The sequence below is a fragment of the Anomalospiza imberbis genome, chromosome 33 (assembly GCF_031753505.1).
Source record: "Anomalospiza imberbis isolate Cuckoo-Finch-1a 21T00152 chromosome 33, ASM3175350v1, whole genome shotgun sequence".
Taxonomy (NCBI): Eukaryota; Metazoa; Chordata; class Aves; order Passeriformes; family Viduidae; genus Anomalospiza; species Anomalospiza imberbis.
Genome location: NC_089713.1, coordinates 1,031,880 through 1,047,686, shown reverse-complemented (window position 1 = coordinate 1,047,686; position 15,807 = coordinate 1,031,880). Strand labels below are relative to the sequence as shown.

General features: G+C 55.2%; 2 protein-coding genes across 2 annotated transcripts in view; one reads left to right on the top strand and one right to left on the bottom strand.

Moving 5' to 3' along the window:
- The window catches only part of LOC137463965 (zinc finger protein 208-like), a 1,270,300-nt gene that overhangs the window by 314,854 nt on the left and 939,639 nt on the right, over positions 1 to 15,807 (top strand). The gene's annotated exons all lie outside the window — the stretch shown is intronic.
- LOC137463966 (zinc finger protein 271-like) overlaps positions 1 to 15,807 on the bottom strand; it is a 1,077,684-nt gene that overhangs the window by 323,296 nt on the left and 738,581 nt on the right. Inside the window, exons 7-8 of the mRNA XM_068175307.1 lie at positions 6,855 to 7,617; positions 319 to 322 (exon numbers count right to left, since the gene is read on the bottom strand). Coding sequence (XP_068031408.1) covers positions 319 to 322; positions 6,855 to 7,617 — 767 coding nt within the window. The remainder of the gene's footprint in view (positions 1 to 318; positions 323 to 6,854; positions 7,618 to 15,807) is intronic.

Genomic DNA, 15,807 nt, shown 5'->3' with positions numbered 1-15,807 from the left:
AAGCTCCCTCCATGTCTCTCCTGGTATTCTTGGATATCAGAAACACTCAACATTTCTGCCTCCCTCTGGTAAAACAGAATTCCCTTAGGGAAGATTATGAGTGGAGACTGAGGGGAGATGGTCTGTCACTTCATTCCCTTTGGAGTTCCTCTGGGCTTCCACTTTTTCAAATGAAGGATGTTCACACTCTCCTGTTTATTTTAAAAACTCTACGGTGCTACTGAGAAAGATGGATCCACCCCAGCCCAGCTCCTTATTTGTAGCCAAGGACTCACTTTGCTCATTTCACCAAGCCAGCAGCATTTTCAGTGTCAGAACACCTCTGCCTTTCCCCATCAATCTTATTACTCAGAGATGCTCTAGGACAGGTTTGCATCCTGGATTGGAGCTCCCAGCTTGGACTGAAATCTCAGGGAGACTTCCAAGTGTCCTTCTGATGGCACTGGATGCAGGGAGATGCAGCTCCTTCCCTGGCTGCACTGACAGCATTGCCCAGAGCCAGGCACTGGGGACGGCTGTGTCACCCTGAGCCAGCTGTGCCCCCTCCCAGAGCCCCCAGTGCCGGGCAGCTGCTCCCAGCCCTGTGCTCTGCAGAGGGAACTGGGCCCGGGGCTGCAGAGCTGCCCCACGGCTCTGCTGCAGCTCTGCCTGCACAGGGGGGGCTGCACGCCTTGGAGCCCCGGCCCTGAGGGCAGAGGCTTGGCTGGGGGGACAGGAGGGAGGGGGCTTGTTCAGAGGAAGGGGCTGCACTGGAGGGGATCCTCTGGACATCTCTAAACTCTCCCTGCCACAGCATTTCTGGGTTTTGCTTTCTCTCCTTCCCTGATCTTCTCTCTGCTTCCTGGGGATTTTCCTCCTGCAGGTGTTTCCCTGTGCCTGATCTCTCCCTGCCAGCACTCACAGACCCCAAATCTCTGTGCACTCTCCTTGGCCTGACAGAACCCTGCCTGTTTGCAGGGCACTGGCTGGGGGCACGTTCTGTTTGCAGCTTGGAGAAAGGACAGCTCAGACTGAGCCTGATGGCTCCAGCAGAGGTGATGCTGGTGCTGTCCATGGGCAGAGTGGCTGAAAGCACATTAGGGATCTACTGTGGCCCTATTGATCACTAAAGGTAATAGTTTGGATGTCTCAGGTGCTTGTCAAAATTCATAATCAACTGTTACTATCTATTCCTCCCCCCCTGCCATTCTCCAACAGTACGAAACTGAATATAAATTCTTAGGAAATTTCCTCATTTTTATCAAAATCCTTGTCTTGGAAATATTCTATGACTGATCAGAACCCCTCAGCATATCAGAGCTTCATGAGCATTTCACCTCCCCTGCACCAGAAACACTCAGAGTTGTACTCACAGGGTCTGTGGGCATTGGGATGTTCCAGCTGTAGGAGATCACTCCAGGAGCTGCAGCTGCATTGTCCTGCAGCCAGAGGTTCCTGTGCCAAGGGCTGCCAGGGATTCTGCCCCAGGCACTTCTCAGCACCTTCCCAGCCCTGACTGATGGAAGCTCTCTGTGCCTCTGTGCTGTGCCCGGGCTGGCTGCAGGCACTGCCCCAGCCCTGCTGGGCTGGGAGAAGAGCTGCTCATCCAGAGAAATGTGCTTTTGAAGCTCTCCTTGGTTACCAGGATCACCCTCTGTGCCAGGAGCCCGGCCCAGCTCAGCAGCACAGACACAGCACAAGGACTTTAATGACCCTCTGGGGCTTTGTGCTCAGGCCCTGAACATCAGGCCCTGAGAGGGAGCTGCAGAAACCTCTCCAGAACTCCAAGTCAGAATCCAACTCCAAAGTTTATTTGACTTTTAATGGGTCCCACTGAGGGACACGACTGAGAAAGTGTCCCCAGGCCCCAGGCAGAGCAGAGAACTGGAGGCACTGATGTCAGGTGGGGACAAAGAGAAGCCAAGTCTTGGTGCCCTGGGGCACAGCAGGCTCTGTGCCACCAAGGGCTGTCAGGAGACACCTTGTCCTGAGGCACTGGGGCCTCCTGGCACAGCCCCAGCCAGGCTGGGCACTGTCAGCCCCTTGTCCTGCCCTCAGCATTCCCCCTAGACCACATCCCAGTGGCCTCAAGGATCTGCTGGAAGGAGTCCCTGGGGAGCCTTGCTCAGGAATGGCCCTGGGGGCTCCTTCATGCTCCCAGGGACTGCAGGTTTTTCAAAGCACTTTGGCTTTGGCTTTTGCCTTGGAGTCTCTGAGAGCTTTGTGCAATCATGGCCTCCAATTATCTGCTGTAATTAGTCCCTGGAGAGGCTTTGTCAGGAACAACACTCAGTGGGGCTCATTAATGCTTCAAGGTACTTCAGTTCTTTTAAGGTACTTGGTGTTTCCCTTTTGATCCAGACTCTGTGAGAGGTTTGTGCAATCATGGCCCCAATTATCTGCTTTAACGAGTCCCTTGAGAGCTTTGTGCTGACACTCAGTGGGGCTCATTAATGCTTTGAAATACTCAAACTTTTTCAGTTACTTTGGATTTTCCTTTTCACACTGAGAGGTTTTTGTGCCATTTTGAGTCTCTGAGAAGTTTTTGTGCCATCCTGGCCTCCAGTTCTCTCCTCCAAGGAGTCCATGAGGAGCCTGCATTGGGGATGGACCTCAGTGGCACCCATTAATGGCTCAAGAAACTTTGAGGTATTACTGTGACTTAGACTTCTGCAAAGTCTAATCTCCTCTCAGGGCCCTGAGGTTCCAGGGTTCAGCTCCAAATGCACCATGGGGCTCATTAGGATCAAGCAAGTCTTAACAAACCATGGCTCTGCCTTGATTTCCCTCTGGTCTGGTTAGGAAGGTTTCCTCCTGCAGTTATGGGGAATTATTTCAAAAGCCTTCTAAGAAAGATGCATTTCTATTATAAAGAGTGCATTTTATTACTGTTCTCTTTAGGGAAGAGGTGATTGCAGCATTTTGTGATGGATACTGACCCAGGGACTCTCCTGAGGAGGTCTGGCCTGCTCAGAGAAGCTGTGCCTTGAGATCTGACCCAGTATGGACAGCCTTGCTCCACATTCCCCAAGCCCATCCTGTCTCTCCTCACTCACCTGGGACCTGCTTTGCTCAGAGAACTGGCTGCACTCTGGCAAAGAGGGTCATATATAATATGTATAAATATATATTATAATACTGGCTTTTTGCAAATATTGAAATGGATGCTATATGTATAATGTTAAAATAACTTTGCTATAAATATATAGTTTTTATTTCTGCTATTAACTAAACTCAGTAGTGAAATAGCTGATATAGTCATGGTTGTGGTAATGGAACTGCCTGCTTGTCTGGGATAGCATCCAGTGAACATATGATGGAGACCCCTGCTGCTGACATGCCAGTTATCAGCACCCACTGTCTGTAGAAAATATGGACCAAAGCCCAAACTGGAGGTGATAACAAGAACAGACTAAAACCACAGCCAGGAAATGTGCGTGCTCTAAAAAGGCAGACCCAAGGAGGAGACGTGCTAAATAGTTCTTGGAACATGTAAACTAGTTTGGGGAAAAGTTTAAATATGCATCATTGTTTATGGATATGCAGCAGGCTGATGCAATAGAAAGGGTATGTAAAGGGCATCTCTGAAATAGCAGGGGTGCTCTTGGCAGAATGTCAAGCACTGAGCCATAAATCTTTGCTTTATTACCTTTGTCTCCTATTGTCCTTTAATAAATTTTTAAATTTTACCAGGAGACTGAACCTCATTTTTCACATCCTTATTCAGCCTTCTGTTGTATTTTTATAAGCTTTTAATAAACCTTCTAAATTTTTAAAAGTCAGCAGCATTTCTCACATCTTTAAACTGAACCAGAGTGGGTTAAACTTGTTATAAGGAGAAAATATTTTACAATGAGAATGGCAAAAAAATGCAACTGCTTTTCCAGAGAAGTGAATTTCTCATCCCAGGAATGCTCCAAGAGCAGGAGCCTTGTGCAACCTGGCCCAGTGGAACCCTCTCATCCCCAAGGACAGAATTCCTGTTGTGTGGGTTCTCTGATGTGCTGGGTGCCCTCACAATGCTTCTGGCCAGAATGTCTGCTGAGGGCAGCCAGGCTGCTGCAGGGGCAGTGACCTCACAGCCATCACCATTCCAGTGCTGGTACAAGGGGTTCCTTGGCAGGTAATAATTGACACAGACTCCATGCATTCACAGAAGGCTGATTATTTTCTTTTAGTAAGAAGCCCTTACTTTTTATACCCTAGTTCACTACAAGTGGACCTAATTGGTCCTTTAATTAAAACACCATCACCATTGGCTAATTAAGAAACCACCCTTTGGTAAATAAATCTCCATAACACATTCCATGTGTTCACAACACCAGGTGCAGGAAGTTAAGAGAAGAATTGTTTCTCATTCTTTTCCCTGATCTTCTCACAGTCTTTCCCAGTACCATGTCTGGGAAAGTTGTCTGTTTCTCTCTGTGGCCAGAGAGCTGCTGCCACAATCCAGCCCCGTCCCCTGGGCCTGGCTCTCCCCTTTCCTCTGCCCCTTCCTTGTCTCTGCTGGCAGGAAGAGTTTTGTCATTAATGTCCTGTCCCCAAGGTGCTGGGGCCAATGGCTTCCCCGTCAGGCTCCTGGAGCAGAAGTGGCTTTCCAGAGCCCAGCCAGAAATGAGCCCTGAGGCAGCAGCTCTGCAGTGCTGGCCACCAGGCTGGCTTGCCAAGGGAGGCTTCTGGCCATGCCCTGCAAGCAGCTGCTGCTGCCAAGGCGCCTTTGGTGCCTCAGGCTCTCCCTGGCACAGCTCCCAGCACGGCACTCTGCCCTTGTGCCCGAGGCCTTCCCTGTGCTGGGGCTGGCCTGGGGCTTTTCCTGCAGCGGGACCTGCCCTGCTCCTGGCACAGGAAAGGCAGTTCCTGCTGGAGCAGGAGGCTCTGCCTGCAATGGGCTCAAACCACTCCAGCAAGGCCCTCGTGACTTCAAAATTGGTTCCCAGAGCACTACATTCTAATAATTTTTATAGCTTCTATACTGTGGAGTAAATAAGTCTGATAAGGATCTTTCTTCTAATCATGATCAGAAACAATCAGAGCTCTATTTATATAAATATATCTAGCATTCCATCGTTAATCCTGTGGGATAAATTGCATTAAGGTTCAATTCCACCTGTCCAATCTTTTACACCTTTGATAAAGTTTGGAGGTGGGATTGGATCCAGCTGCTCCCAGTCTCCTTTCTTAGAAGGAATTCTAGAAGTCTGGGGGTCCTGCAGGGGTTTCAGGATCCATGGTGGCTGTTGTGTGTCATTTCTCCACCTCATGACTCAGCAGGAGTTTCTCCAGTAAGGAAATAAAGCTTTTGCCTGAAGCTCCCACTCTGCCCATGACAGGAACCCCTGTGAGTGTCTGTGACATCCCGACTCTTTGGCAGCCTGGGGACTCCTGGGATGTCACCGTGAAGCCCCCGTGAGTGCCTGTAACAGATCGGTGCCTTTGCAGCCCAATGTCCCCTGGGATGTCACCATGGGATGGCTGTGACTGCCTCTGACCACACGGCTGTCTCCCATCCGCAGAAACCCCTGGGAGGTCTCCATGGAGCCCCTGTCTCTGCCTGTGACATTCCAGCTCTTGAGCTCATTTCCGGCTCTTGGAAAGTCCCCATGGAACCCTTCTGAGTGCCTGTGACAAATCTGATCCTTAGCAGGCAAACATCACCAGGAACCCCTGTTGCTGTGGTTAGTTTCCATGGCAACCATCACCAGTCCCTGTTGCTGTGGTCAGTTTCCATGGCAACCATCACCAGCCCCCTGTTGCTTTGGTCAGTTTCCATGGCAACCATCACCAGTCCCTGTTGCTATGGTCTGTCCCTGGGGAGCTCCATGGAGACCCCATGCCAGGGGTGGTTGCCATGGACACCAGCTCAGGCCTGGAGCCAGAGCCCGTTGCCATGGCAACCATTGGCAGTCCCATCCCCAGGGCCATGGGATCCCAGAACCACAGAACTGGCTGAGCTGGGAGGGACCCATCAGGATCCTCGAGTCCAACTGCTGGCCCTGCACAGGACACCCCAACAATGCCAGCCTGGGCCTGGCAGCGGAGCTCTCTCCAAACGCTGCTGGAGCTCAGAGAGCCCTGGAGCTGTGACCCTTCCCTGGGGAGCCTGGGCAGTGCCCCAGCAGCCTCTGGGCAAAAACCTTTTCCTGAGATCCAACCTCAGCCTGCCCTGACTCAGCTGCAGCCGTTCCCTCCAGTCCTGTCCCTGGGCACCAGAGTGAAGAGGTTCCCACAGCCCCAGCCAGGGACCCGCTCCCAAGGCTGCTGCCATGGCCACCAGGGCTGGGACCAGCTGGGGTGCTCGGTTTCCAAAGGCCAGGGTTCAGGAATGGGATTCCCCAATTTCCTGCTCCTGCTAAAAACCATGCTGCCGCTCGCTGCCCTCCCGCCTCCCATGGAAAGCACAAAAGGCAAAGATCCCGGGCTGGGAGGAGAACAATTTACTGGGAACAGCAACGAGACAAGGAACAAACACGAACAGAAAAAATACTGATAACAGAAGGGATAAGAAAAACTATTTACAGGGAAAACTACATCACAACTGACTGGCTCTTCCTGGCCATGTATTTCCTCCTGCCTGGAAAGGACACCCTTCTCCTCGGGGACAGAGAGAGAGAGAGAGAGAGAGAGTCCCTTTGCTGCCCCTGGCAATGACCTGAGGTAGGAGTGAATGTAATGACAGGGCCATGGCCAGACCCTCATGTTCTTTGATCCCACACCATGTCATTGGCAAGGGCAGGAAAAGATCTCTTCCCAGCATGCATCACAGGGAACATGGATCACCAGGGCTCTTCCCAACATGGGTTCTCCCATAGGGGATGAAGCTGGAGCCGTGCACGAAGCTCCTCCTGCAGTTGGGGCACTCACAGAGCTTTCCTTACTGGTGCCTCCGTTGGTGTCTGGTCAAGTGAGAGCTCTGGGTGAAGCTCTTCCCACACTGGGGACACGTGTAGGGCCTCTCCCGGGTGTGGATGCGCCGGTGCTTGACAAGGGTGGAGCTGTGCTTGAAGCCCTTCCTGCAGTCGGGGCAGCGGAAGGGCCTGTCCTCTGTGTGAATCCGCTGGTGCAGGAGGAGTTGGGAGCTGGTTGGAAACCTCTTCTCACACGCGGGACACTCGTATGGCCTCTCTCCAGTGTGGATCATTTGATGGATGATCAGTTGGGACTTCTGGCTGAAGCCCTTCCCACATTCCCCACACTTGTATGGCCTTTCTCCAGTGTGGATCCTCTGGTGGCTGATCAAGTGGGACTTCTGGCGGAAGCTCTTCCCACATTCCCCACACTCATAGGGCCGTTCCCTGGTGTGGATCCTCTGGTGGCAGATCAGGCTGGAGCTCTGGCTGAAGGTCATCCCACATTCCCCACACTCATAGGGCCTCTCCCCGGTGTGGATCCGCTGGTGACGGAGGAGACTGGAGCTGGTCTGAAAACTCTTCTGACACTCGGGACACTCGTAGGGCCTCTCCCCCGTGTGGATGCGTTGGTGGATGACGAGGGCAGAGCTGCAGCTGAAGCCCTTCCCACACTCCCCACACTCGTAGGGCCATTCCCCAGTGTGGATCATCTGGTGGCAGATCAGGTTGAAACTACTCCTGAAGCTCTTCCCACACTCCAAGCACTTGTAGGGCTTCTCCCCATCATGAACCTGCTCATGCACCACCAGCTCTGAGCTCTGGCTGAAGCTCTGTCCACCTTCCTGGCACAGGGTGGGTCTTTCCTCCTCAGAGCACCCTGGGTTGGGTTTGCAGCCCCTCCTCCTGTGGAATCTCCGAGGCTTTTCCTCCCTGTTGAATTTCTGCGCCATGGAGTTGCTCAAAACAGCCTCTTCCACAAGGTTCTGCCGCGGGGATTTGTCCTCCCTGGTTTCCATCCTCAGCTCCTTCCCTGGGGGAGGAAGGACAAGGAGAGGATGGGATTTGCCTCCATGCCAGAGGGAAGGGGAAGAGAATCCCCCCAGTGTGTCCCTGGCAGGATGGCGTCGACAGCAGGGTTGTCCTGCAGCCGGGAGCCATGCTGGGCTGGGAGATGGAGCAGGAGAGAGGGGGAAAGGGGCACTGACTTCCTCCTCAGCTGCCCGGGGGTGCCAGGCCTCCTTCTTCTTCCTCGCAGCTACCTCCTCCATCTGGTGAAGGTTTGGAGATAGGAAATTCTGTTGTGGGAGAAAAACAAGGGATGAGCACAATGAGTTTTATACTGGTTTGAAGGCAAACCAGGGGGAGAGTCTAAGCCAGAATTACAATTTAGTAAGAATATTAAGATCAAGGCAATGATACAGAAACACTGGCTTAGATTGACAGCGTCAGGATTTAACCTGACACCCCGTTGGTCAGGGTGGTGGTAGCTGTCGGATGAAATGGTGTCTGCAGTCCTGTTGGAGTGATGAACGTGATTCTGTCAAAGCGGTGATCCTGTAGAAGGGTCTGGTCTTCCTCTGAAGGTCCAGTGGTGGTTACGGAGCTCTTGTCTTCTGGGAATCCAGTAGGCAAGGTGGTCCTGGTGTTGCAAGGGTGAGATTATATCCAGGTAGGACTGCTTGGTTCCTCCCCCTGGGCGGAGCATCCCACAATGGGATGATGTAATTTTATCAGTCCGGCAGTGACACTCAATGGCCCATTAACAGAAGATAGCCCCTGGAGGGCGTTATCAGGGCTGAGTCATGGAAGAGATAAAGAACACTGCCCCACCTGTTTATCACAGTTTATGAAGATGGTGACTGAAAACATACTTTGGAAGAGATAAAGAACACTGCCCCACCTGTTTATCACAGTTTATGAAGATGGTGACTGAAAACATACTTTGGGTTACATCTTACGTTGCACCCTGAAACAGTGAGGCAATCCCTGCTCGGGGTGGGGGGTGAACACCGCCCCCCTTTCCCAAACTGGCTCAGGTGTAAAACCCCCACCCTGGGAAGGCCACACACACAGGGGACAATGTCACACTTGCCCCCCCCAGGGGAGGTCTCTGTCCCTGTCACTCCCTTGCTCTCCCCCCTTTTCTCTTTCTTCCATCTCTCCCTCTACCTCACATTTACTGTTCAATAAAATCCACTTGGGATTTGGTCTCGTTAGCACCTTCATTGGGGCAGAGGCATCTCTCTAACAATTTTATTAACCAGACTGAGACATTATTTTGGCGCAGTGAGTTCAGGGCGTTATTGTCTGACCCCAAGTGCCTTTGACAACAGCATGGCTCCCTCCTCTCAGGAGGTTCAGGCTCTTTCTGGAGGAACTCTTGGAAACTTCAGTGCAGCTTCCTCTGAGTGACTTTTGGGAGAATTTATGAGGAAAATGGCTGTTATGGGTGGCCAGTGTAAAGAAAATATTTTGTTGTCCTTCCTAGAAAAGTTTGTTAAAATCACTGCAGGAAAGGGACCAAATGATACCAGCGAGACTGACAAGGATCATTCACCACAAGGTGAGGAACACAAGGCTATTAAAGTCCTACCAGAAGCCCAGCTCAAGTGTCTAAATTCCCAAATAACTCCCGAATTCACAGGCTTGGAGGCTTTGCCAAATGTGAGAATCATTATTTTCTTCGTCCATGTCTCCTTTGTGACAGCTACACATAGCTTTGCCTTCCTTTGAAAAATCTGTATTGGGACAAATTTTCACTTTTCTTTTATCAGAACCTGCCAGCAGCTGAGCTGGAGCTGTGCAGGAACCGATGAAACGTGGAATTACCACAGAATTGCTTCTATTGTCAGTTTATTCATGTTTGGGATTTGTTTGCGTTTCCATCACAAGTGACTTGTGGGAAAATCAAATATCCGTCAAGTATTTTATGCAGAGTTAAGTTTGATTTCTTATATCTGTTTAAAAACTCAAAAAACTCAAGTTTTTTTTTTTGTCCAGTCCGAGGGGATGCTCGAGGGATCTCTGTGCCACTCGCCCTGGGTGATGCTTGGGAGGGGCTTGGGGGGGTTGTCCCTGTCCCTGTCACCCCAGGCCATTCTCCAGGGGGTCTCCATTGTTCTCATCCCAGGGAATTCCTGGGGGTTCTCCCTCCCTCTCACCCTGTGCCAGGGGGTGCTCGGGGCAGTCTCTGTCCCTCTCAGCCCAGGGGATGCTCGGGGTCTCTGTCCTTTCACCCTGGGGGATGCTTGGGGGGTCTCCATCCCTCTGCCCTCAGGGAATGCTTGTGCAGAGCTGGGGACCAGGGGCTCTGTGTCCCTCTCAGCGCTGAGGGTGCTCGGGGCTGGGCGGTCTCCGACCTTCTCATATCTGATATCCCTCCTCTGCCTGCCGGTACCGGGTGATCGCCACGTGGCATCCCCCCAAGGTCCCTGCAGGGCCATTTCCGGCTCTGCTTTGGGGTCCTGCAAGACCCAAACATCCCCTGCCCTGCCAAACAACCCTGCCGGAGACCCCGCGATGGATTTGGGGCGAGCTCCCCTCCCCGCTCCCCTGCGGTTCTGGGGGGGCGATGCCGGCGGAGCCGCAGGAGCCGCGGCCCGAGCGGGGGAACCGCGTGGGGTTGGGGCTGGGGCTGCTCCTCCTCCCGCTCCTCCGCTGTCCCTCCTCCCGCTCCTCTTCCTCCTGGTCCTTCTTTTCCTCCCGCTCCTCTTTTTCCCTTTCCTTTTCCTCCTCCTCTCTCCCTCTTCTCCCTCCCGCTCCTCCTCCGCTCCCAGCCCGGCTCGGGCGGTGCCGACACCCAAAAGCAGCCGCGCTCTGCCCTGGGGGGGTTCCAAAGCGGCCCCGCCCCGCCCGGCACTGGGAGCGCTACTGGGAGCACTGGGAACGATGGTGAGAGCACCGGGAAGGAGCTGGGAGCGCTCTCCCTCCCAGTACCGCCTTACTGGGAGCACTGGGAACGATGGTGAGAGCACCGGGAAGGAGCTGGGAGCGCTCTCCCTCCCAGTACCGCTCTTACTGGGAGCACTGGGAACGATGGTGAGAGCACCGGGAAGGAGCTGGGAGCGCTCTCCCTCCCAGTACCGCCTTACTGGGAGCACTGGGAACGATGGCGAGAGCACCGGGAAGGAGCTGGGAGCGCTCTCCCTCCCAGTACCGCTCTTACTGGGAGCACTGGGAACGATGGTGAGAGCACCGGGAAGGAGCTGGAAGCGCTCTCCCTCCCAGTACCGCCTCACTGGGAGCACTGGGAACGATGGTAAAGGACCGGGAAGGAGCTGGGAGCGCTCTACCTCCCAGTACCGCTCTTACTGGGAGCACTGGGAACGATGGTGAGAGCACCGGGAAGGAGCTGGGAGCGCTCTCCCTCCCAGTACCGCTCTTACTGGGAGCACTGGGAACGATGGTGAGAGCACCGCGAAGGAGCTGGGAGCGCTCTCCCTCCCAGTACCGCCTTACTGGGAGCACTGGGAACGATGGTGAGAGCACCGGGAAGGAACTGGGAGCGCTCTCCCTCCCAGTACCGCTCTTACTGGGAGCACTGGGAACGATGGTGAGAGCACCGGGAAGGAGCTGGGAGCGCTCTCCCTCCCAGTACCGCCTTACTGGGAGCACTGGGAACGATGGCGAGAGCACCGGGAAGGAGCTGGAAGCGCTCTCCCTCCCAGTACCGCCTCACTGGGAGCACTGGGAACGATGGTAAAGGACCGGGAAGGAGCTGGGAGCGCTCTACCTCCCAGTACCGCTCTTACTGGGAGCACTGGGAACGATGGTGAGAGCACCGGGAAGGAGCTGGGAGCGCTCTCCCTCCCAGTACCGCTCTTACTGGGAGCACTGGGAACGATGGTGAGAGCACCGCGAAGGAGCTGGGAGCGCTCTCCCTCCCAGTACCGCTCTTACTGGGAGCACTGGGAACGATGGTGAGAGCATCGGGAAGGAGCTGGGAGCGCTCTCCCTCCCAGTACCGCTCTTACTGGGAGCACTGGGAACGATGGTGAGAGCACCGGGAAGGAGCTGGGAGCGCTCTCCCTCCCAGTACCGCCTTACTGGGAGCACTGGGAACTATGGTGAGAGCACCGGGAAGGAGCTGGGAGCGCTCTCCCTCCCAGTACCGCTCTTACTGGGAGCACTGGGAACGATGGTGAGAGCACCGGGAAGGAGCTGGGAGCGCTCTCCCTCCCAGTACCGCCTTACTGGGAGCACTGGGAACGATGGTGAGAGCACCGGGAAGGAGCTGGGAGCGCTCTCCCTCCCAGTACCGCCTCACTGGGAGCACTGGGAGGGAACTGGGAGCAAACAGCGCCCGGACGCGGCTGCAGCCGGCGGGGGCGGGGCCAGGCCAAGGGGCGGGGCTATGCAAATACGGCGGGAGCAGCGCGGGGTTTGCTCGGTCACGTGAGGGCCGGGGGGGCTGGAGCGATGGCGGCGGCGTCGGTGAGAGGGGACAGGGACCGGGAATGGGGACAGGGACCGGGAATGGGGACAGGGACCGGGAATGGGGACAGGGACCGGGAATGGGGACAGGGAATGGGAATGGGGACAGGGACCGGGAATGGGGACAGGGAATGGGAATGGGGACAGGGAATGGGAATGGGGACAGGGACCGGGAATGGGGACAGGGACCGGGAATGGGGACAGGGAATGGAAATGGGGACAGGGACCGGGAATGGGGACAGGGAATGGGAATGGGGACAGGGACCGGGAATGGGGACAGGGACCGGGAATGGGGACAGGGACCAGGAATGGGGACAGGGAATGGGAATGGGGACAGGGACCGGGAATGGGGACCGGGAATGGGAATGGGGACACAAAGTGGGGACAGGGACTGGGAATCGGACCGGGAATGGGGACAGAGACCAGGAATAGGACTGGGAATGGGACCGGGAAGGGGGGCAGAAACCAGGAATAGGACTGGGAATGGGACCAGGAATGGGGACAGGGACGGGGGGTCCTTGACCAGCTTCCCCAGAACCTCCACCAGGGTCTCCCAGTGCAACCGGAGCCGCTCAGCCTGGTGTCCCCAAAGCCCTGAGCAACCCCCAGGGCCCTCCCAGGAACCCTCCGGTCCCTCAAAGCCAGCATCCCCCACATTCCCTGCAAGACCCCCATGTCCCCATCCTTGTCTTAGCTCAACGTCTTTATTTTTACCTGCTTTTGAGGGTTTTGAAAGGGCAAAGAGAAATGAAAAAAAAAATCCAGGCCAAGGGGAGCCAGGAGGATGTGGAGCCCCCAGCCAGGTGTCTTCCCAACACGGATCAGCGGCACCACGGATCACCGGGGCTCTGCCCACCGGGGCTCACTGGGGATCATCCAGCACGGATCCTCCCGTGGGGGATGGAGCTGGAGCAGCGCACGGAGCTCTTCCCACACTGGGGGCACTCGCAGGGCTGCCCTTGGTGGTGCCTCTGTTGGTGCTGGGTCAAGGCTGGGCTGTGTGAGGAGCTCTTCCCACACCTGGAACACTCGTAGAGCCTGGTACATCGCCAGGAGCGGGGCTGAGATGTGCTCTGGTGCCTGGGACATCACCAGGAGCGGGGCTGGGATGTGCTCTGGTGCCTGGGACATCACCAGGAGCAAGGCTGGGACGTGCTCTGGTGCCTGGGACATCACCAGGAGCAAGGCTGGGATGTGCTCTGGTGCCTGGGACATCACCAGGAGCGGGGCTGGGATGTGCTCTGGTGCCTGGGACATCACCAGGAGCGGGGCTGGGATGTGCTCTGGTGCCTGGGACATCACCAGGAGCGGGGCTGGGATGTGCTCTGGTGCCTGGGACATCACCAGGAGCAGGGCTGGGATGTGCTCTGGTGCCTGGGACATCACCAGGAGCGGGGCTGGGATGTGCTCTGGTGCCTGGGACATCACCAGGAGCGGGGCTGGGATGTGCTCTGGTGCCTGGGACACCACCAGGAGCGGGGCTGGGATGTGCTCTGGTGCCTGGGACACCACCAGGAGCGGGGCTGGGATGTGCTCTGGTGCCTGGGACACCACCAGGAGTGGGGCTGGCTGTGATGCTCTCCGGTGCCTGGGACATGACAAGGGGCGGTGCTGGCTGGGGTCTGTTTGTGCCTGTGAAGTGCCAAGGGCAGTGTCACAGCGGGGCAGCTCTCAGTGTCCCCAGCAGGTCACAGTGTCCAGTGCAGCCCGTGCCAGCGGTCACTGCGCACACGGGGCAGGCTGGGCTGGACGGGGGTCGGGGCAGAAATGCCGCCCCCGGGACTGGGCTCTCCCCCTGCCTCTGGGGCCCAGCCCCTGCTGGGAGCGCCTTGGGCAGGGCACGGGGCTGCTGCTGGGCCAGGGGGACAGGCCTTGCCCCCTGCCAGCTGCCCGGGCCCCTCTGATGCCTGTCCCACGTCCCTGTGGCTCCTGTCCCCACCACTCCCCACCACCTTCGCTCCCTCCATCAAAGCCCCACTCAACCTCTGCACCGTGACCTCTGGAAAGAAAGAAAGAATGAAGGAAAGGAAGTGTTGTCTCTTCACCCTGGCTGGATGCCAGGCACCCACCAAAGCTGCTCTCTCACTCCCCTCCAGAGATGGCCAGGAGAGAGAAAACAGAAGGAAGGCTTCATGGGTTGAGTTAAGGACTGGGGCAGATCACTCAGCAAATGCCATCAGGGGCAAAACATTTTGGAAATTAGGGATATTAGTGGAATTTATTGCTATCCAGATCAGGGCAGGACAGTGAGAAGTACAATAAAGCTTTAAAAACACTTTCTGCCCATCCCTTCCTCCTTCCCAGCTCTACCTCCTCCCCCAGTGGGTGCAGGGAGACAGGGAATGGGGGTTCTGGTCAGGTCATCACCTCTTGTTTCTCCTGCTGCTCGGGGAGAGGAGTCGTTCCCCTGCTGTGCTGGGGTCCCTCCCTGAGACACTTCTCCATGAACTTCTCCAAGGTGAGTTCATCTCAGGGACAGCAGTTCTTCACAAGCTGCTGCAGCGTGGCTCGCTCCTCCATGGGCTCACAGGTCCTACCAGGACCCTGCTCCAGCGTGGGCTCCTCTCTCCAGGGGTTTGCAGGTCCCTGCCAGGTCCCTGCTCCAGCACAGGTTTCTCGTGGGGTCACAGCTCCGCTCAGGCATCCCCCTGCTCCGGCACGGGCTCCTCCAGGTGCTGCAGGTGCATCTCTGCTCTCCGTGCCCTCCATGGGCTGCAGGGGCCCAGCTGCCTCACCAGGGACTGCACCAGGGAATCTCAGGGCAATCAGCTCCAGCACCTGGAGCAGCTCCTGCCCCTCCTGCCCTGCCCTGGGGTGTGCAGAGCTGTTCCTCTCACATGTTCTCACCCTGCTCTTCCCTGCTCGCAGTTACATCTACACGATCAATCATTTTCTTTTTCATAAATCTCTTATCCCAAAGGCGTTACCACCATTTCTAACTGGCCCAGCCTTGGCTGGTGGCCGGTCCATCCTGGAGTGGGCTGGAATTGACTCTGTGGGACATGGAGGAGCAGCTGCTCTACCAGAAGGTGCTCCTAGAGCCCCTCCCTTACCAAAACCTGGCCATGCAAACCTTGTATAAGTATGGTAGGGTTTTTATTACCATTATGATTTCAGTGATCTCTATTTTTGCTATTAATGGTGCAGTTGTTATTACTAGTATTTTTAGTCTTTTTGACTCTATATTAATAGTGGCTAGAGTAGAAACAGGTTCTTCATTGCAAGTAGAAGTTATAGTTTTGTCAGCCTCTTGCCCTGCCCTGTTCTGTGTCATTGCTGCGTGTGAAGCCGCTGCTGCCAGGGCTCCCCATTTCCCTGGTTTGGGAAATTCCATGGCATTGCTCCCATGTCAGAAAGAGAGGGCTCATTCCATTCAAATGGATTGCCTGAGCTCTTCTAGTCCCAGTGTTGGAAGCTTGTTTTCTAACATTGTTGACTTTCTCAGCTTCTGTTAACATTTGTGATTTTATAACAAAATGTTCTCGGATGTGATTTTCCAAGATTCTCTAATCAGCTTTCAGTTTGCTCTTGGATTTCTTAATGGTGT